We start from the raw sequence: 23,204 nt of genomic DNA, 5'->3' as shown, positions 1-23,204 counted from the left end.
ATCTACATTCACACAGATGTCCAATTACTTGGCTGAGAAACTGAAGGGCTTCTAGTGACATTACAGCATGCTAGGAATTAATAGAAAGAAAATCAAGGAGGCTGGGTTGTAGCTTTATAATGGTCAACCTCCAAATAAAAGGCAAAAAGAAATGGTAATTTTAAAATCCTCAAGAATTCCAATTGACTTTGTATTCTTAATAAGAAATATTCAAGTTGTGTTTGTGTCAGCCAGGTCCCTCTGCTGACGTCATCAAGGAGCAACATCATGGATCTAAAGGGACTCCACAACAAAAGGTCATAATTTCAAAGTCAAGTGACTCAGAACTAAGAAACCAAGCTAAAATCTACAAGGTAAATTCTCATCTTGATATTCTAACATCTTCAGGCAAGAAAATTCTCAGATCAGACTCACGTCACAAATATATGGTTTCCCATGGATTTCTCTCCTCAGCAGAATCACCATATTAGTTTCCCACGACCTGTTTTCTTCAACACTTTCATGATAGCAAGAGCACTTGTGTTTGAAAGCAAATCAAATTATCTTCATGCTAATAGAAGATGGAAATTTTGGAATTATCTTTCCTAGGTCTAAGTATTCTTCATCAACATTTCTTCTCCTTCAAGTCAAGTAACTTTCTCAAGAAACGTACCACATTTGTAATAAACTAATAATGGTCCTTGGAACCTACATTTTCAGGTCATCCTGGAATCTACAATGTTCAAGTGACAGCAGAAATTTGGTCAATAGTTGAAGATTGCAGATGACCTCAAGAGTAACTTAATGGATGAGATTTCCTAAAATTAGCATTTCAAAGAAGTTGCAGGAACTTTATATCTTGTCCAGACAGATGCCTATATTGCCCTGTGGATACCCAAGTGGTTTGTTTAAGATGGGACAATTTTAGATGCAGCAATAAAAAAAGCACAGTTGAGTTAAATCAATCTTCGCAGAAGATACAAAGCACCTGCCAGAATACTAGAGAACTAAGGGTCTAACAAGATGAGGAACTGAATAAAAATAGTACTACTAGAAAAAACAAATTAGCAAGACTGAAAACTGATAAATCCCAATGACCTGATGATCTATGTCCCAGAATACTTGGAGTGACTACGGACTTAGTGGATGCAATAGGTATCTTCTTTCAAATTTCCAGATTCTGGAATGGGTCCTGTGGATTTGAGGTAGTAAATGTGATGCCCTTATTTAAGAAAGGAGGGAAAGAAAATGGAATTACTAACTCAATATCAGTAAAAGGGAAGATGTTGGAATCTATATTTAAGGATATAACAACAGAGCACCTTGAAAAAGAAAGATTGAACAGAGTCAGCATGGATTTATGAAAGGGAAATCATTCTTCGATTAACCTGTCAGAGTTCTTTAAGATATGGCTACTAGTAAGGGAGGGGAAACTACTAGATGTAGTGTATTTAGATTAAGGTCCCATATTATTCAACAAGGATAGAGCACATGGAACTCATACGTAAGCTAACATCAGGTGCAACAAGCAATTAGAAGGGCAAGTGGTATGTTGGTCTTAAATTCTAGAAGATTTGAGTAAAGATTTCTTATTACAATTACATGAGGCCTTGATGAAATCGCACCTGGAGTACTGTGTACAGAACTGATCTCCTTACTGAAAAAAGGTTATGCTTGCCACAGAGAGTGCAGCGAAGATTCACCAGACAAGTTCCTGGAAATAGTTTGTTGTTTGAAGAGACTGAGTAGAACAGGATCATTTTCTCTAGACCTCACAAGAAAGAAGGATTTCTACCGAAGCTTACAAAATTCAGCCACAACTCAACAGGCGAGTCCAGGGAAAGATATTTCCCGTCTATCGAGTCTATAGTCAGGCAGGTGTGTCAAAATACAAGGTAGATGGGAGAAATTTCCTCACTCAGCAGGTCAAAGACAATGAAAATTAAATGTCAGAATGGGGAATGAAAGCACATAATTTGAACCAACTGGGCAGTGAAATTTTGATATAATGAAGTTGCTAGCTTCTCATTACTAATAATTGAAAATGTGACCCTGGAAATCTTCAGAGTACAGATTACAGATGGGCAAGCCAATGCCAATAACCAAAGCTGTAAATCTGAATCAGTCTCCACCAGAAGGCTACAGATGCTGGAATAACTGAAATTTTTAAAGAGTGAAGAGTAATCAGTAAATGTACTTAGGGATATGGATCAAATGCAGTCAAAAACAAGAGACAATCGCAAGATGACAGTGATCTCAAGGAGCTTTCTGATGCAATTCCAGGCTTCTGCTGCGTTGCATATGATCAAGAGGTCAATAGATTTTTGTATATTAAGAAATATGGGAAAGCAGAATCCAAGCAGACCAAACCATTATTTTACTGAACGGTAGAGCACACATGATGGGCCATATAGCCTATTCCAGCTTCTTCCAAAATATTTATAATCTGTTTGATCTGAAAGACAATGTCAATGCTGCGTTCATCTTAAAACATACACATTCTGCTGATGTATGTTACAATGACAAATGAGAATTCTTCAACAGCTTGTCTTTATCTACAGAGGTGAGGAGGAAGAAACAGGCACGTCTTTTCCAATTGGAAGTCACCAGAGCAAGCCAAATATTTCCTCCGATCAGAAATGAACAAATGGCAGCCAAGTGGCAATTATTACTTGATAAAAATGAAAATTCAGAAGGCAAGTGAACATCCTTGACATCAAGGGTGCACTCAACCAAATGCAACAGCAAAGAGCCCAGGGGCAAATTTCACCAGTGGTAGAGTCACATCTAGCAAAAAGGAACATAGTTCTGGTGGTGGAATGGTTGCTGGAGGGTAATCACAATCCCAGGCAATGGCACATTTATCCTCAGAAATGCAAGACTACCTTCAGATGTTTCAGTCATCTTCCTTCCCTGATAAAGACGGGAAGTGGGCTATGGTCTGAAAACTGCACAATTTCTGAAATAACGAAGCAGCCTATAATTCGCAAGCAGAAATGCCTGGGTAACTTCACAATTTGAGGTAATCAACAAAACTAATTTTTGAACCATACAGATCTCAGGCAATAACCATCTCCAAGGGGGTTTAATTGCCTCCTCTTGACCACTGTTAAACCCTCTACCATCAGTATGCCAAACTACTATTGACTAGGGATATGGAGACAATTTAACAGAAAAAGTAATAGCCCATGGGACCTAATAGAGATTGGCAAACTGGATCCAAAATTGATTCAGTGAAAGGAAGTGCAATGGTTAACAGTTATCTTTAGTGAAGGCTATTACTAGTGGAATTCCACAGGGCTCAGTACTTGATCCCTTAGATTTTGTAATGTTTTATATTTGAACATAGAGGATACAATAGTTTATAAACAACATAGCTATATGGCCAACAATGAGGAAGAGAGCATCCTACTGCATGGAGGTATAGATGATCTGGTCATTTGGGCAGAAAATTGACAAACGGAATTTAATCCAGAGATGTGACAGGTACTGTGTTTTTGGGAAGTGCAAATAAGGATAAGATATCGAGTGGTGTGGAGGTACATGAGGGGCTCAAGTCTACCTTCACAAATCCTTAAAGGTAGCAGGACAGATCAATACGGTGGTTAAAAAGGCATACAAGATGCTTTTCTTAGTTAGCCAAGGCCTAGATGGTAAGAGTTAGGAGGTTATTCTAGAACTGTATGCAACTGTAATTAAAACACAACTTGACCAGGGTGTATAGTTCTGGTCACCGTACCGCAGGAAAAAAGTGATTGCTCCAGAAAGGTTGCGGAGGATATTTGAGGATTACCAATTCTGAAAAACTGCTGCTAGAAGGAAAGATTGGATTAGCTAAGATTGTCTCCTTTGCAACAAAGGCAGCCCAAGGGAGACAAATGATGTGTATAAAATTTATTAGAGGCATTGATAAAGTAAACTGGAAGGATCTATTGCCCTTTGCAGAGACAAACAACAGGGGTTATAAATTTAAGTAATTGGTAGAAGGAATGGAGAGAAGATGAGCAAACATCTCTTCACCCAGAAGGCAGTATGGGATTTGGAGCTTACTGTCTGGGTGGTGGAGGCACGAAGACTTGCATTTAAAAATTACTTGAAAAGCCACAACATGTGGGACCACAGACAGTGCTAAAGCATGGGATTAGGGTGGGTAGTTCTTTTACAACCTCAGAGAAACAGTGGACCAAATGGTGTCCTGTATGCTAACTTTTCTATGAATCTAGATGTATCAACTACATAAATAGTGTGGCCCATAGAGCTAATCTGATGCACTGAATCTTGCAACAAGTCAGCTCTCAATTCCAACAAATACATGCCACAAACCAAGAAGTGTGCTGGATCCAAGGGCCATGTTTGCATGGGGGAGCTGTAACATCGCACAAGCAGCTCAACACTATCGAGTACATAACAATCCACTTGATTGGCAACCATCCAACATCTTGAACATCTATTTCTATCCCTAAGGCCCTAAGACTGCAGCACACTAATCACAGAATGTATGGCAACAACCACTGATCAGTATATATTGAAGCAATTGGCTAATCCTCTTTCTTTTTTTAAGCAACACCTCCCAAGTTCACCATCTGCTTCAGTTAAAGTACCGGCGCAGGAGTCAAAATCCTAGAACTCCCTAGCATCAGCACATGGACTGCAGTAATGTTCATAAATGAAAGGTTTTTTTCCCCTAAAGCGTAATGGGACTTGCTAGAAATTTTTTTTACTTCTACAAAGACAGAGCTTGGAAAATTGAAAGGGATTTTCTGCAACAAAAAAATTTCTGCATGCAGTTTGAGTTGTTGTTACGCACCAGCTAGAGAATTTTGAAAAAAACATTCTCAATACAATTTAACCCAGGGTAACCATGGTCACCAGAAACACAACCAGGTTTTCTTCACAGACCTGTTAAGGTTAGGCTATTACATAAGCAACAAAGGGGATGCACATGCCAATTAGAAGCCAATGTTAGAATAGCAAAAGGCCCCACTCACTTGTGATATCATAGACAACAACTGCAACAGTAGAGTCACGAATGTAGCTAGGAATCAAGCTCCTGAAGCGCTCCTGACCTGCTGTGTCCCATAACTGCAACCGCACCTAGTCACCAGGCAAACAACAGCAAGAAAAGGGAGGAATAAGAACATCAAGGGCTGTTCCCTTTTGAACATGAAAACTTCAAATACCTACTTGTGATATCGTAAACTACTACAGCTGCAGCTGAATCACGGATGTAACTGGGAATAAGGCTACGGAAACGCTCTTGGCCTGCAGTATCCCAGAGCTGAAGCCGTATCTGTGGGATGGGAAACAAGGTCAAAGAGAACAAAAGCAGTAGCAAGCATTCAAATACAAAAAAGGATAAAGTCAAAAAAAAGCTAATGTGGGGGACAAAAGAAGTGCAGTAGTCAGAGGCTGAAAGATAATTGTGTGGAATTAGCATTAAACTTGTATCCAAGTGATCTTTACAGTGTTGCACATTAAGGGCTGGAACATTTCTATCATCTGCACATAACAATCTGCACCAAATTAAGCTGCTTTTATTTTGGTGTCAGTATAGAATTGCAAAATTGGCTCCTGGAGTCTAAAACAACTGACATTTTTCAAGCCTAAAAGCCATGAAGACCATCGTACTAGTCCCAGATTTCATGAATCAATGGTACATTCAAGTACTGACATCAGCATTAAAATAACCATATAATAAGACTGTTTTCCCCAATTAAGTGGTTGGATTCCTCATCCAGAAAATCTCTGGATTGGGAGCAGTAATTGGATTAACATAGATTTATCCAATTTGATCAATGTGACAATGCACAAGTGTTTTCACTCCACCTAAATGTAACAAATAATTCATACAAAAGAAAGTGGAATAAAAGGATGTGTTTGGTTTCAATTTTGAAGTTTTGTGTTCAAGTCCAACTGTGGAATACTTTTTGGGCAGCCAATTGCTACAATTTGTGAATAACGGACAGTTAACCTCCAAGCTATTTTGATAATGCTTTCATCAGAAGCATAATCCTAGATGCCAAACAACTAGCTGTGTTTAGTTTCTGAAATTTCTAATTCTTATATTGAAACAAAAATAATTTTGGAAAGAGAGATTCTCCTAAGCCCAAACAAAAAGAAATTAAATTTTCAAATTAAGTGTGCAAATTAAGGATATGTAAATAAGCATCAGAAATTCAGGATCAGTTTCATTACCTGGTCTGAGCCAGGCAAAGAGATTTTAAATTGGGCTGATATTATTATGCTACATATGAATTTAGTAATTGGAGCTGTGCCAGGAAACTGCTCTAGGTGGCTGCCTCCACTTCAGTCCAGTCATTCCTGTAGGTATGCATATACATTAGTGAGAGAAGAATCTGACTTAGTAGTGGTAGCTCTTGTACGTCTGCATTTCTAAATAGCGAGCATTGATCATAAAGGACCACATAAAAATGGTCACCTTGATAAGATACTGTAGGGTGCCTAGCAAATCCTAGTTTCGGCTGTGTGGACATGAGAGATTAAAACAAATGGAACAAAAACTACATTGATGCATTCCTCTTGCATCTGACAGAAGAATCCACCCATTCCAAATTAGGTACCCACTGGATCAGTGTCATTAGCCACTGGAGCCAAAAAGTGGATCTTCCAGAACTGAACAGAATGCCCAAATATGTCACTGGCACAAAGCATTCCTTGTACCAGAGAACTACTAATGCAGATAACATCTATCAAAAATCATTTCATAAAAGATGGTGAAAGCCTCAACTGTCTCTTACTTCAGTGTGTTGAAGTGGCTTGTTGTCAAAACCAGCTCCAATCTGTTTCAGTATCAAACTCTGCAGTTTTATACCGGGTAAAAATCAGCAACTATGCTGCAGGTAAAAGTAAAATGGTCTTCACATATATTGAAGAAAAGGCTGAGACCTTGCCACTATCAACAATAATGCAGATGTGGAAGCCCAAAGAGCAGAAGACATTAGGTGTGCTCACAAGCTCACTCAAAGAAGTGGGTTTTTCAGCAAATCTAAAAGGAGAAAAGCTGGAGCAGGATACAGAAAAATTCCAGTGACATAACAGCTGAAGTCATCACCATTAACAGTAGGACCAGAATAGAGAAAGGGTATCTAAAGGGTTTAAGGGGTAATTCTAGGGCAGATGGATAAGGAGGAACAAAATCATGTATCACCATTTTAAAATGGAGGGTACAGATAAACCTTGCAAATGGTCTAGTCTGGAGGTGATAATGACACAAAAGAGTCAACCACAGATGAGTTAAGGTTAGGCTGGAAGAAGGTAAAGCTACGAGAGCAAAAATAGGAAAATAATTACTGGAATGAACTTGGGAGCTGAAGGAAATTTGGAATTGCCTAGCACAGTGACATTAAAGCAGAGCTTGGTTCAGCCTGAGATGGTGTACAGAAAAGGAACTGTGAAGCAATAGCAATGGTGGGAAGTTTGTGGCTGGGTCTAGAGTATGCTACAGGTGTGGAACCCCATAGATAAGCCATTTTCATTAAATGCAAGGCAGTGATCTTCACAATGTTCACCTGAAAGAAACTGTGGCTCAATTAAGATGATAGGAACTAAAAAGAACACAGGTAATGCAAAGATTAACACACATGGAGATGTAGAGCCAAATGTACAGGTCTTCTTATGGAAGCTACTCCTATGATGCACAAATCATGTTACCAAATCATCACATGAACATGAGAAGGGGACTCAAGGGAGCACAAGTATGAAGTTACTGGAGATCAAGTGGCTATATTTATTTAGGGAAAAGTGGGACCAAGCAAGGAAAGCTGAACAATGGAGGATGGAGTTTAAGTAAAGAGGATTTAGATGACCAGATTGAAGGGTGTGGAGGTCAAAGTGGGAAAATGCTGCATGTTCACAAAAACATTAATTATGTTGAGATAGGGTCTTACCAGTGCTGCAAAGGGGCAGAATCCATCCTTTGATTCAAATGGAACTTCAAAAATAGGCATTGAATTATAATAGAAACTGAACTTGGATATGAGAGGAGGAGATTAGACATGCATTATTGAAGAAGGGGGATTGATGATGGGATTTTAAAAAGGGCACAGTACTTCCTGTTAAGAGGAAATAATTTGAAAGGGCAACAAGCAAAGTGGCCTGGATGTATAGTATGATGACCAGCAGTATGTTGGGAAATGTATGAAGAAAGTACAATTAGATTTCACGAACCCAATGAGCTTGGAAAGATTATAGGGAAAGCCAAATAGAGATGCAAGTTCAGGGATAGAACAATGAGAAACCTGGGGAAAGAAAGCAACTGCAATAATTAGCCAACCTATGTAGCATAAGATTTGTATTGTGACTGTATAGGCTCAAGACATAAACACCTTCTCCAGACCACAAAAGATGGTATGAAATGATGGATAGCTGTTATTATTTGAAATTGCACTCTGGAGAGATGGCGGGCTCCATGTACCAAGCTTTACAATTGTGTTCAACATTCAAATGAATATTGTTAATGTTTTATGGACGGTTAATTGCTTGTGGGGTACATGTTCAAGAACAGAAAGTATCACAGTATTTGCCAGTCTCAGAATAAATTGAAGGCAGAAGATAACTAAATAAATCCAACCAATATCAACACCATGAAGAAAACAAACACAAGATCAGGAATTGATAAATGGCTATAATACATCATAAGAACTATACATTAGACAATAATACATGGGAACAATATATTATACTTTTGATATAGAAAACATTTCTGCAAATGAGAAGATATAATGGAAAAAGAGGGTCTAGGCAAAATTAGCAATTTTATAGATTTGAGGTAGTTTTTTTGGATTCCATAATCACCCATGAATGGATAATAGCAAAATTAAAATGCCTCACAAAGGAAGATGTACTCCATCTTTCATAAAACTTCAAAATGCCTTATGAAAAATTAAAATGGAGATACACTTATTTATTACAGGAGTGTGGGCTCTGGCTTAGCAGGACCCCTGACTTAAATCCTGACAAAGGCACCATTAAGATCCACTGGACGAGGAAGGTCACTGCAAGGAAAGATATTAACAACAATCTCACATCTGCGTGCTGAACACAACTGAACAGCTCGGTATGAAGTGCCCTAATTTCCACCTTTCAGAAGAAACCACAGTAATGTTAGTTACTGCAAAGGCAAATCAGAAACTGCAGATGCTGGAAGTCTGAAAGAAAAAGCAGAATTTGCAGGAAACAGTGACCAGGTGATGAAGTCTTCAATCTGAAATGTTAACTCTGTTTCTCTTTCTGCAGATACTGCATGACCTGCTGAGTGTTTCCCACATTTTGTAGTTAGTTATTACATCAAAAATCAAGGGACTAAAATAAGCCCCACATGCAACGAAAGGAAAAGGTAGTCTGCAAAGCAGTTATTATATTAAAGCTGAAAATAACTGTTGGGTTTCAACAGGGTCCAACAGAGGCCAGAGAACTACCTTAAAGCAGCACTTAATCTGGCCAAGAGAAAATCATAAAATTCTTATAACCGTTTGAACAACCCCAGCTCTGCTCACACAATATAAGTAGATCGATAGAGTTTGGGAAAGTTATTGTGATCAGTGTTTCCACGTTACAGAAAAGTGAAGCAAATTTAATCTTCAATTTAAAAAAAATGCTTTTAAGTTACTTACTGTTCGATCTTCCAAATACATAGTTTTTGACAAAAAGTCTATTCCAATGGTTGCCTGTAGGGGGAGAAAGAAATATTAAAATAAATTTACTTAAAAACAAAATATACAGGCTACGAATAATAGAGCCAAAACTTGTGACATCTTTTGATTCATGTCCTAAACAATGATTAAACCCAAAATATTCAAGTTATTTTTCCTTTAAGCCTGAACCCTAACCCCAAGGGTCTGGAATCAGTTAGAACCACAAAATCCACCTGCTTTTTCATAATGCATACTAACAGATATAATGAAAAAAATTTATTTTTATGAAGGGAACATTTATTTTTAAATCTAAGACTCCATGCATTGTGCACTTGATTTAACAATTAAACTACTGATAGCTTTCAGACCAAAGAATTATATACTCAACCACATGCATTACCACCACCCATCACAAGGTGACAACTTAGCTTGAAATTCACAAAGCAACACTTTCTATTGATGAATTCAACTCTGTATACTGGATGTTTCAAGTAAAGCACAGCCAAGCAATGTCCATTTTCTTAGATTCAACTTCACTTTATCCAGTAATCACCACATTGCATTTGGTTTTTTGTTTCAAAGTTGGAAAATTTATAAGCACCAAGGAAAATCCAGAGAATCAACATATTATTCTTTCTTAATGGTCATTCTATATTAATGACCTACACAGCCACCTTCATTCAGAATTCAACAAAATCTAATTGGTTACAAAGGACATTAAACAATGAGCTGCAATCCCCAAACAGCACAGTTCAGTGAGACGGAGTGAAGACCTCTGCTAGTTTACACCAGTCACCCACAATCAGCATCGCCAATAGTTCAACCATTTTCCATTTTAACAGGCGATTTCCATTCATTCATATAAAAAAACCCTGACAAACTTAAATAAACTTTGCTTAGAGATTGTAGAATGAATCATGAAGCCAAAAGAGACTACAAATGCAAAAAATCTGGTACAAAAAAAACACATCTCTGGAAGAACTTGGTGGGTCAAGCAGCAACCACAGAGGAAAAAGATGCATATCTAGTTTTTGGGTCCAGACCCTGCATCAGGACTGAGGAAAGATTGCCAGTATATGGCAGTTTGGGGAGGAGTGGGACAGAGGCTGGTAAGTCATAGGTGGAACCAGATGAGGAAGGGGATGATCGGCAGATGGAATGAATGAATCACATTGCTTTCTTGCAACAGGTGGATTACAGGCAATGGTAAGAGAATTAAATCAGTATTTTAAAAAAATATTTTTAAACGAGACACGACAAAATAGATTTGTTGCAGCTGAAGTACATGGGAGTTGGGATCTGTGGCAAGCACATTTGAAGTACACGCCTCCACCTCAAGGAACTTTGACTCAACTTTGATGAGTGGGAATCCATGATTCAGACACTGTTCATTCTGTGGGAGTAAAAGGGGAGTTACATAGATACATTGTTCCAGAAGACTGTAACAACCCTTAGTACTGCAGAAATGATCAGTCAGGAGGATCAGAAAGATATGACTTGCACTGAGGAAGGTATGGGAGATAGCAGGAGTCTCAGCCTTTGCACAAATCTGAGATTCTTGCAAAATTTGTGGATGGGAGCATAAAGATCACAATATTGCAGTCACACTGGGGTATTCGAGTTAGGGGAATGGAAGGGAACACAATGGTAAAAGGGGACAGCATAATAGGAGGGTTGGTGTTGATGTTCAGAGAGGCCTGGCTGTTATGCGCTAATCATGAAAGTTCAGCAATTAGTAAAGCAAGTGCTACATAGACCCGTATTGCAAGAAGACTCAAGTACAAAAGTAGGGATGGCTTGCTCCAAACATATAGAACCCTAATGAGACCACAATCCAGAATACTGTTTACACATGGGTAGCAGGTTTATTGCACAAAATGAGATTAAGCAGACTAGACTTAAACTTTCATGCTCGGAAGAATGAGAAAGATCTCATTGAAACTTCAAAAAGGGGTCTGACCAAGTAAACGCTGAGCTTTCAGCCCAATGATATGAACAACTCCTCCCTCTTGTTCTTAGGTTGTCCCGCAAGGCAAAGTATGACTTGCTTCCACTCTTTCTCCACTTTGAACAATCATGGGTCAGGAATCTGTGGGGATGTTACACTTCAAAGATGTTTTGAGCATTTCCTCTTATCTTTTTCCTGTCTCCCTGGTAATCTTCAATGACAGAACTGTTACGGACTCAGTGAAAGTCCCTTTAAGATAGAGAGTGTGTGTGTGTGTGTGTGTGTGTGTGTGTGTGTGTGTGTGTGTGTGTGTGTGTGGCGTGCTTACGTCAATAGAAGATAAAGGACGTAATGACGTTGTTGAAGAAGTCAGAAGAAAGAGAGAGAGAGAGAGAGAAGGGAGAGAGACACCAGCCTGCTTGTTTTCTCTATCGATGGATGAGAAACAATAACTGTGTTTGCCATAGAAATCCATGTATGGAAGTTGGAAGTAATCCGGTGGAGTTCACTTTGTTGCTGACCTGTAGAAGGAAACAGGTATGTGTGTGTGGACGACCACGGTTCGGATGCTTTTCGGGGTGAGGAAGTCACTACCGAGTAAACACTGAAGTGTCGTTTGGGTTCCATCGTGGAACATTTGGATTTCGTATGTACTCTCTCTCTGTTTTTCTACATCTACATCTTATCTTCAGACAACGGTGGTTGTTGAAGAAGCCCTTGCTCATGTTTCACCTTATGGCTTGCAGAACTGAACTTTAAGAACCATTCAGGAACTGGGAGTTTTGGACTTTGTCACACACACACACACACACGAAGAGTTTAGTTTGGGGTTAACGTTCGAGGTTTAACATTCTTGAATTCTAACATACTAACATTTTTACTTTTATTTTACGTATTATCATAAGTAGTGATTAATAAAATAGTTTTTAACACTGAATCATGCTCAGTGTGTTTCTTTTGTTGCTGGTTTGTGACAAAATTGGGGGCTCGTCCAGGATAGTTCCCAAGGTTAACGAGATTCGTCCGGGATCCAATCCAAAGGTTACCGAGTGTCATCTGGGATTGTACCCCAGATTGACGAGATTTGTTCGAGATTCAATCCAAAGATTTTTGAGGGAGGTCTGATAAATTCTTTTTAATTGGCTTGTGTGTGTGGAAACCAGCAGCAATGGATATTAAGGGATTTTTGGAGGCACCAACCCAAAAGGGATTGGAGGTGGCGAAAAAGGATGATTTGATAAAGATTGCTACAAGGCTAAACCTTACAGAAGTAAAGCAGTCTATGAGAAAGGCAGATATTCAGAGATTGATAGCTGGCCATTATGTGGAAAAGAAGGTGTTTGAGAAGGAAGTGTTAAAACAGTTTCCTGGCAGTGAAATAGCAATTTCTGAGGCACAGGTGCAGCTAGCAAAGATAGAGGCTGAACGAGAGCAAAATAAATTAGAAGCTGAATGAGAGCAAAAGAAATTAGAGGCCGAACAAAAGAGATTAGAGGCTGAACGAGAACAGACCCAGTTAAAGATAGAGGCCGAACGAGAGAAATTAGAGGCCGAACAAAAGATAACTCAGATGAAGATAGAGGCTGATCTAGCAATGAAGCAGATGGAATTGAAGAGGATGGAGCTGGATAGTGAGGAGAAGGAAAAACAGAGGCAGCATGAGTTACAAATGAAGCGTAGGAGTTTGGAATCTGATTCTGATGGTTTTTCAGCCAGCAGGGAGGTTCGATTAGTCCCTCCTTTTGAAGAAGATCAGGTTGATCAGTATTTCCAACATTTTGAAAAGGTTGCTGAGAGTTCAAACTGGCCAAGGAAAGGATGGGCTCTTATGGTACAGAGTGTGATTAAAGGTAAAGCTCAAAAAGCTTATTCTGCTTTGTCTGCTGAGGATGCAGCTGATTATACCAAGGTAAAGCAAGCTATTTTGAAGGCCTATGAATTGGTCCCTGAGGCTTATAGACAAAAATTCAGAGACTTGAGGAAATCTGCAGATCAGACTTATATGGAATTTGCCAATGGAAAGAGAATATGTTTTGAACGATGGTGCCTGGCTAAAAATGTAGATGGGGATTATGATAAATTGACAGAATTGATACTGGTGGAAGACTTTAAAAGATGTGTTCCAGCTGAATTAACAACATATTTAAATGAAAAGGCAGTGGAAACTTTACAAGAAACTGCTAGGTTGGCAGATGATTATGCTTTAACCCATAAATCCAAATGGGGACAACCTAAAACCTTTCAAAAGAGTTACAAAGACAATCCAGGTAAACCAGAGATTAAATTGGGAGGTAATCAAAAAGGAAAAGATGAAAAGAAGCCAGGGCTGGAGAAACCTGTTGAGCGTACTTGTTATTACTGCAGGAAACCTGGCCACGTGATATCTAATTGTGCCCTTTTGAAGAAAAAGAAGGAAGCTGGGCCCAATGCTTGCTTTCAGGCAATTAAAAATCAAAAAGGTTTAGGAGATGCTGTTAAAGACCAGTCTTTGCAAGAGGGAAAAGCGGAAAAGTTGGAGGAGGTGAGAAAAGAATTCCGTTCGTATGTATCAGAGGGTTTTGTTTCACTGAATGATGAGTCACCCCAGGTGCCAGTGAAAATTCTTAGAGATACTGGGGCTAGTCAATCTCTCTTGCTGGACAGTGTTTTAAATTTTGGTGAAGAAAGTGACACTGGTGAAGTAAATCTAGTACGAGGCGTTACAGGTGACACCATGTCTGTCCCTTTTCACAGGGTGATTTTAAAGTCAAAGTTCGTAGAAGGACCAGTCGAGATAGGGATAAGACCTAGTTTGCCAGTGGAAGGAGTTTCTTTGTTATTGGGAAATGACCTTGCAGATGGAGAAAGTGATCCTGTGGTACGGTTAACAACCAAACCAAGGATTGATGAGTCTGAGAATGATCCAGATGTTTACCCATCATGTGCGGTGACTCGAGCTAGAGCTAAAGAATTAGCCAAGACAGACAGTCCGGTGCAGTCTGATGTGGTTCCTTGTGACAGTCCTAAACAGGAAGAAAATTATGATGCCTTATCTGAGACTTTTCTGTCTTCACTGGAGGATCAACATCCTTATAGTGAGCCTGAATTTAAAGATTTGTCTTTGTCGAGGAAGGATTTTATGGTGGAACAGACAAAGGACCGAGTTGACAGAATTGAAAGAAAAAGCTCTCTCATGTGAGGAGATTGAAAAGGTGCCAACTGGATACTATGTCAAAAATGGAGTGTTAATGAGGAAATGGAGACCTCCTCATGTTCCTGTTACTGAGGAATGGGAAGTTATTCATCAGGTTGTTGTTCCAAAAGTTTATAGGGATGAGATTTTAAACCTGGCCCATAGTATGCCTTTGGGTGGTCATTTTGGGGTGAATAAAACTGTAGGGAAGATCTTGAAAATTCTATTGGCCTGGTTTGAGAAAAGATGTGGTGATGTTTTGTCAAACCTGCCACACATGTCAGATGGTAGGTAAACCAAATCAAAAACCCCCTGTGGCTCCTTTGAAACCAATTCCTGCTTTTGGTGAACCCTTTTCGAAGGTGATTGTGGACTGTGTTGGCCCATTACCAAAGTCTAAGACTGGAAATCAGTATTTGTTAACCATCATGTGTGCCACTTCTAGATTTCCAGAGGCAATACCCCTTAGAAATATTAAGGCCAAGACGGTGTCAAAGGCTCTTGTAAAATTTTTTACCTTGTTTGGTTTGCCAAAAGAAATCCAATCTGATCGAGGTAGTAATTTTGTGTCAAAAATTTTTCAACAAATAGTCTATGAGATGGGAGCAAAGCAGATTGTATCATCTGCATATCACCCAGAATCTCAAGGAGCTCTGGAGAGATTTCATTCTACTCTCAAAAATATGCTGAAGACTTATTGCTTTGAAAACACCAAGGATTGGGACGAAGGTATCCATTTACTTTTGTTTGCCGTTAGAGAATCCATCCAGGAGTCAATAGGATTTAGTCCGTTTGAGCTTGTGTTTGGACATAGGGTGAGAGGACCTTTGGAGTTGTTAAGAGAGCAATGGGTTAATGAGGAAGTTCACTTGAGTCTGTTGGACTATGTCCAAAAATTTAAGACTCGGTTAGAGAGAGTCTGCCAGCTAGCGAGAGAGAATTTGAAAACAAGCCAGATAAGAATGAAGACATATTTTGATAGACGTGCTCGGCCTAGGACATTCGCAGTGGGGCAAAAGGTGTTGGTATATTTCCCTAGCCAAAATAATCCCTTGCAATCTCGTTTTTCTGGACCCTATGTTATTGAATCTCGAGTGACTAATTTAACATATATAATCAAAACACCAGATAGATGCAAGAAAACACAACTCTGTCATGTAAATATGCTAAAACCTTATTATGAGAGGGATTCAGTTGTGGCCTTGGTGGATGGTGTAAAGGTTGTTTCTAGAATGCCTGATGTTGATGTTGAGGAAGGCCAATTTAGACCAAATATTGTTCCATCGAAACTAAAAAACCAAAATATCATAGAGAACCTTGAAACGAAGTTGGACCATTTACAAGTTTCACAAAAACAACAGATGAGAGAATTAATTTTAAAATTTAAAAATCTGTTCCCAGATGTTCCAAACAGAACATCGATAATTACCCATGATGTTGATGTTGGGGATGCAAAACCAATCAAACAACACCCATATCGAATGAATGTGGAAAAAAGTAAACTTGTTGATCAGGAAATAAAGTACATGTTGGGAAATGATATTATTAGACATTCTACTTCAAATTGGAGTTCGCCCTGTGTTATTGTACCTAAACCTGGTGGAACTGTTAGATTTTGCACAGATTACAGGAAAGTGAATGCTGTAACAAAGTCAGATGCTTACCCTATTCCTAGGGTGGATGATTGCATAGACAGAGTGGGAAAGGCAAAATTTCTTACAAAGATTGACCTATTAAAAGGGTACTGGTGTGTTCCATTAACAGATAGAGGAAGGGAGATTTCAGCCTTTGTAACCCCTTCTGGATTGTATGAATACAATGTTTTGCCATTTGGAATGAAAAATGCTCCGGCAACATTTCAAAGAATGATTAATTCAGCGATTCATGGGTTAAAACATACAGATGCCTACATTGACGACTTAGTGACTGGGAGTGATACTTGGGAAGATCATATCTCTGCGTTAGAAAGGTTGTTTGAAAGACTTTCCAAGGCTAACCTTACAGTTAACTTGGCTAAAAGTGAATTTGGCCATGCCACTGTGACGTATCTTGGTTATGTTGTAGGTCAAGGCAAGCAAGCTCCTGTTCAGGCAAAAGTTCAAGCAATATCTGAGTTCCCTATTCCCACAGGTACGAGGACTGTTAGAAGATTTTTGGGAATGGTTGGATATTACCGAAAATTTTGTAAAAATTTTGCTGATATTGCTCTTCCCCTAACTAATCTTCTGAAGAAGGGAGTAAAGTTTGTTTGGACAGATTCTTGTCAAGAAGCATTTGAGAAGCTGAAAGCCATTTTATGCTACCATCCTGTGCTCAAAACACCCGACTTTGAAAAGCCATTTTCATTAGCAGTAGATGCCAGTGATGAAGCTGCAGGAGCTGTGTTGTTGCAGAAGGGTGACCTTGATGATATTGACCATCCTGTAGCTTACTTTTCAAAGAAATTTAATGAGCATCAAAAGAATTATTCCACCATAGAGAAAGAATTACTGTCGCTTGTTTTAGCCTTGCAACATTTCAGTGTATATGTTTGCACCGCTCAGAAACCATTGACTGTGTATACAGATCATAACCCATTGGTGTTTCTGAGCCGAGTCAAAAACAAGAACAGAAGGCTGTTAAACTGGAGTTTAATTTTGCAAGAGTTTGATCTCATGATAACTCACATTAAAGGCAAAGATAATGTGATTGCTGATTGTCTTTCTCGATGTTAAATGGGAAACATGTATCTGTACTAATCTGATAGTCTGTAGTTGTGTAGCATGATAATTATTAACATTACTAACTGTATGCGCGGTTAAAATTTTCTTGGGAAAATTTTTTTTTAGGTGGGAGGTGTTACGGACTCAGTGAAAGTCCCTTTAAGATAGAGAGTGTGTGTGTGTGTGTGTGTGTGTGTGTGTGTGTGTGTGTGTGGGGCGTGCTTACGTCAATAGAAGATAAAGGACGTAATGACGTTGTTGAAGAAGTCAGAAGAAAGAGAGAGAGAGAGAGAAGGGAGAGAGACACCAGCCTGCTTGTTTTCTCTATCGATGGATGAGAAACAATAACTGTGTTTGCCATAGAAATCCATGTATGGAAGTTGGAAGTAATCCGGTGGAGTTCACTTTGTTGCTGACCTGTAGAAGGAAACAGGTATTTGTGTGTGGACGACCACGGTTCGGATGCTTTTCGGGGTGAGGAAGTCACTACCGAGTAAACACTGAAGTGTCGTTTGGGTTCCATCGTGGAACATTTGGATTTCGTATGTACTCTCTCTCTGTTTTTCTACATCTACATCTTATCTTCAGACAACGGTGGTTGTTGAAGAAGCCCTTGCTCATGTTTCACCTTATGGCTTGCGGAACTGAACTTTAAGAACCATTCAGGAACTGGGAGTTTTGGACTTTGTCACACACACACACACGAAGAGTTTAGTTTTGGGGTTAACGTTCGAGGTTTAACATTCTTGAATTCTAACATACTAACATTTTTACTTTTATTTTACGTATTATCATAAGTAGTGATTAATAAAATAGTTTTTAAACACTGAATCATGCTCAGTGTGTTTCTTTTGTTGCTGGTTTGTGACAGAACTCAAAATAGAGTGTCAGTTTCAGGAGTCTGGTATTAGACATGCAAATGAAGTGACCTGTCCAACAGACTAAAACAAAGGATTCTCTGCTGGGGATGTTGGCCTGGAAGAGGACACCTACCTTAGTTCATTTATGCTTACAGCAAATTAACAGGATTTTGCACAGACACCGTAACTCTTATTTTTCCACTGCCTTGACATGCCAACTATAAGTAATGTAGGTTTCAAAAACAGAGGGCAAGGATCACTGCTGCCTAATGGACCACAAATTTTGTGCTAGGTCTGAGGTCTTGATTTCAAATATCCTTTTTCTCAATTAAAGGCCATGCAGAATTTCATCAATATCTGCCTTCACTGAGAGGTGGCTCACAAGACTTGGGAAATGGTGCATGTTTTTAGGGTCTCATCATGAACCTTTATTGTTGGAGGGCAGGTTAGTAGATCACATTGTTCTGGCAGACGTTGAATGGAAGGCACATTTTCTGGTGCGCTTCTGTGAACAAGTCAGCAATCTTGGAGCTCAGCTGCTGAGCATGCTGGAATTAAAGTGTGATCAGCACACTGAAGCTAGACTACCGAGTTTGGGTGACTGGGTTCTAAAGTGTAGTCGCTGTAGGTTGAACAGCTTCCCATTAGTTCTCAAGATTAGCTCCATTCCCACAGGAAGTTTGTTGGAGGTGAAGGCAACATCATGGCAAGATGTTGCCTTCACCTCCAACAAAAAGCAAGTTTGAGGTAAGCAACTGTTTGTTTTGGTACAAAGAAGCCTAGAGGAGGAGCAGTGACCATTGAAAAAGGCAGTTAGAGGTGAGCATCTGTTTGTTTTGGAACCAAGAGGCCAAGTATCGAATTAAAGGGAGGCATGGTCTTGCAAAACAGCCATTTTGAGAAGAGCTGCCTTGAGTCAAAGTTCTGTTGTTGAGGTCAGAGTGCATGCTTTGGAATACAGCATAGGGAAGTGTGGGGTTATGCACTCCGGTAGGAAGCATAAAGGTGTATACTATTTTGAGAGTGAATTCAGATATTGGAGGTGCAAAGGTTCTTGGGGAGTCAGGTTGAGTCAGTAGTAAGGAAGGAAATATTAGCATTCATTTTGAGAGGACTAGAATATAAAAGCAAGGATGTACTGCTGAAGCTTTATAAGGTGTTATCAGACCACATTTGCAATACTGAGAGCAATTTTGGGCCCCATGTCAAAGGAAAGACATGCGGGACCTGGAGAGGCTCCAGAGGAGGTTCACAAGAATGATCCCGGGAATGAAAGGCTTAAAGTATGAGGAGCATTTGATGGCTCTGGGCCTGTACGCAATGGAGTTCAGAAGGATTCGGGGGTGGATCTCATTGAAACCTACCAAATACTGAAAGGCCTAGATAGAGTGGACATGGAGAGAACGTTTCCATTAGCAAGAGAGTCTAGAATCCGAGGGCACAGCCTCAGAATAAAGAGATACCCCTTTAAAACTGAGATGAGGAAGAATTTCTTCAGCCAGAGGGTGGTGAATCTGTGGAATTCATTGCTAGGGAGGGCTGTGCAGGCCATTTCATCGGGTGTACAAGGCAAAGATTGATAGGTTCTTGATTGATAAGGATTACGGGAGAAGGCAGGAGAATGGGGTTGAAAAAAAATCAGCCTCGATTAAATGATGGAGCAGACTCAATGGGCCAAATGCTGCTCCTATATCTTATGGTCTTGTAAGTACTGAGCCTTGCTGAAGAGGCCAAGCAGCATTAGGCTAAGGCAAGGTAAGAATTTTCATTTTTAGTCCACTGGTTTTTAATGGCGCTCCTCCAATGAGATGTGGGAGATCACGATGCAGTTAAGTGGATCGATCGGAGCAGATAATAGAAGTATATAAAATTACGAGACACATAGATAGGGTAGAGGGTCAGATTTTTTCCCCCCAGAATGGAAATGTTGAATGCCATTGGACATAGGTTTCAGGTGAGATGGGGAAGTTTAAAGGAGATTTGAAAGGCAAGTGTGTTTTTTTTCCATATATAGACACACACACACACACAGTGGTAGGTGTCTGGAACATGGTTTAAGAGGTATTTAGATAGGCACATGAACAGGTAGGGGATGGAGGGATATAGACCATGAGCAAGGAGATGAGATTAGTTTAAATTGGCATCATGGTTGGTACAGACATCTTGGGCCAAAGGGCCTGTTCCTGTGCTGTATTGTTCTATGTTAAGATTGAGAAAAAGGTTGGGACAAAGGTGCAGCCTTGTTTGACACCAATCTACACTGAGGACAGTTCTGTTGTGGACCCACAGGTTAGTATCATACCTTGCACGCTGTCATGAAGTAAAAAAACAAGATGGCGATGAATTTCTCTGGGCAGCCACCTTGAGTCAAAGGCTTAACTGAAGTTGAGGGAGGACATTTTAGTTGCTGGTGCAGCTTCCTGCATTTTTCTTTGAGTTGAGAGTTGATAGAATTGTACAGCATTGAAACAAGGCCCTTCAGCCCAACTCATCCAAGCCAACTGAACTGTGAATGCATGTCCATCGTGCCCCTAGATGGGCACAGGCAACAATGATTCAGGAGCAGCTCCTAAGTCATTGGGAAGAGGCAGTTGAGGAGAACCCTGGTAATGACTTTCCTTGTAGCAGGTAGCAAGCAGATCCCTTTGTAGTTACCAATTAGATCCACCTCCTTAAATAAAAGGAGAAAATACTGGACACACTCAGCATGTTAGGTTTCATCATGGGAAGTGAAACAGTTAATGTTCTGTTCTTAGGTCACAGGTTTTCTGCTGGACTATTGCCTTCAGGTGCCTGTGGAACTTTTTATTTTCCCTTGAATAAAAGTGGAGCTTCAATGCAGAAATGCCTTACATTTGTGAATGAGTCCAAATAAATTAGCATTAGTTTAAGAAAAACTAGTATTGCAGAAGACAATAAATCCCCAGTATTTGGGATTTTGAAGGAGATGAGTATTTTCCAAAATTCCATAAGTTCTAGAACAGTTCCTATGGATTAGGAGGTAGCAAATAAAAATGACCCCCACTTCTTAAGAAGAGGGAGAGAGAGGGAAAACAAAGAGCTATAGACTAGTGAACCTACCATCAGTAGTAGGAAAAGTGCTGGAACCTAGAAGTGGCAATAGGGTTCTTAGAAAATGACAACAGAATCAGAAAGAGCTGACACGGATTTATGAAAAGAAAATCATGTTTCACATGATTTTTTCAGATTTGTTTTTTTTTAGGATTTTCAGGTGGCCTTTGTTTAAAAAAGGGTGCCATGGAATAATTGCTCTTGAAAATTACAATGCACAGTTTTGGAAGTAGTATACTGGCATGGACTGAGGATTGGTTAACTGACAGAAAGTAGGACATTTTTGCTTGGGATGCTGTGACTAGTGGGGTACAACAGACACCAGTGCTGGAGTCCCAGCTGTTCACTTGTATAAATGATTTGAATATGGGGATTAAGTACAATTTCCAGGTTTGTTTATGATACAATACTGGATAGCAGTATGAGCTGTCAGAAAGAGAGAACGGCTTCAGGAGATGTAGGCAGGTAAGTAAATGGCAAGGCCAAAGCAGATGGAATAAAATGGAAGAAAAAATAGAAACCAAGTTCCTCTTTTTAAAAAAAAATGATGAGTTTGAAGGGTGCCAGTGACCAGAGAGACCTGGATGTCCTACATGAATCATTGGAAGTTAACATACAGGTACAGCAAGCAGTAAGCAGGACAAATGGTAAGATCACCTTTTTTGCGAGAGGATTTGAGCGCAGTCCTAGTGAGACTACTTCTGGAATATTGGGTACATGGCTGGTCTTCCTACTTAAAGGATATAATTGCAGAGGGAAACAGAAAACTTACAGCACATACAAGCCCTTCGGCCCACAGAGTTGTGCCAAACATGTCCCTACCTTAGGGATTACTAGGCTTACCCATAGACCTCTATTTTACTCAGCTCCATGTACCTATCCAAAAGTCTCTTAAAAGACCCTATCGTATCCGCCTCCACCACCATTGCCGGCAGCCCATTCCATGCACTCACCACTCTCCAAGTAAAAAAAAACTTACCCCTGACATCTCCTCTGTACCTACTCCCCAACACCTTAAACCTGTGCCCTCTTGCGGCAACCATTTCAGCCCTGGGAAAAAGCCTCTGACTATCCACACGATCAATGCCTCTCATCATCTTATACACCTCTATCAGGTCACCTCTCATCATCTGTCACTCCAAAGAGAAAAGAGGTCGAGTTCACTCAACCTGTTTTCATAAAGCATGCTCCCCAATCCAGGCAACATCCTCGTAAATCTCCTCTGCACCCTATGGTTTCCACATCCTTCCTGTAGTGAGGCGACCAGAACTGAGCACAGTACTCCAAGTGGGGTCTGACCAGGGAGTGCAAAGGTTCTGCATATTGTTTCCATGACAGGTTTATCATGAACAGAGGTTAAGCAAACTTGGGTTATACTCCTGAGTTTATAGAAGTGAGAGACGACCCCATTGAAACATACAAAATTCTTAAGTCGCTTGACAAGCAGATGCAGATTATTTCCCTTGGTTAGGGTATCCATAACCAGTGTCGATCTCAAAATATGGATTCAGCCATTCAAGACAGGGGAGGAGAAATATCTTCCATTCTGCTATTCCATTCTTAAGTTTAACAGTTCTCTACAACATAACACATGCACATCTATGTCTGGTAGCAAAGATGTGAATATAGAAAATTGTTACAAATTCACAGGTTTATTCTCTTAATCAACAGTAAGGTTCACAGAGAATCTCTGGCAATGAAGTAACCAGATGAAACTATAAATCACCATATTATCTTCAACCCTACATAATGTCTAACAGACCACATCATATTTCTCAACCATACACAACCTAAAACAAAAGCAAGTCTCAAGTCCTT

General features: G+C 39.7%; 1 protein-coding gene across 4 annotated transcripts in view; it reads right to left on the bottom strand.

Annotated features, from left to right (window-relative positions):
- rab6a (RAB6A, member RAS oncogene family) overlaps window positions 1-23,204 on the bottom strand; it is an 83,525-nt gene that overhangs the window by 23,874 nt on the left and 36,447 nt on the right. For 2 of the 4 annotated variants that reach the window (XM_052025988.1, XM_052025986.1), the window contains exons 3-4: window positions 9,612-9,665; window positions 4,968-5,073 (exon numbers count right to left, since the gene is read on the bottom strand). In XM_052025988.1, coding sequence (XP_051881948.1) covers window positions 4,968-5,073; window positions 9,612-9,665 — 160 coding nt within the window. Of the gene's footprint in view, window positions 1-4,967; window positions 5,074-5,163; window positions 5,270-9,611; window positions 9,666-23,204 lie in introns of all 4 variants that reach the window. The other 2 variants (XM_052025989.1, XM_052025987.1) reach the window with 1 other exon arrangement.

The sequence above is a fragment of the Pristis pectinata genome, chromosome 11 (assembly GCF_009764475.1).
Source record: "Pristis pectinata isolate sPriPec2 chromosome 11, sPriPec2.1.pri, whole genome shotgun sequence".
In the NCBI taxonomy this organism is placed as follows: domain Eukaryota; kingdom Metazoa; phylum Chordata; class Chondrichthyes; order Rhinopristiformes; family Pristidae; genus Pristis; species Pristis pectinata.
This window is presented reverse-complemented; position numbering and strand designations above follow the sequence as displayed.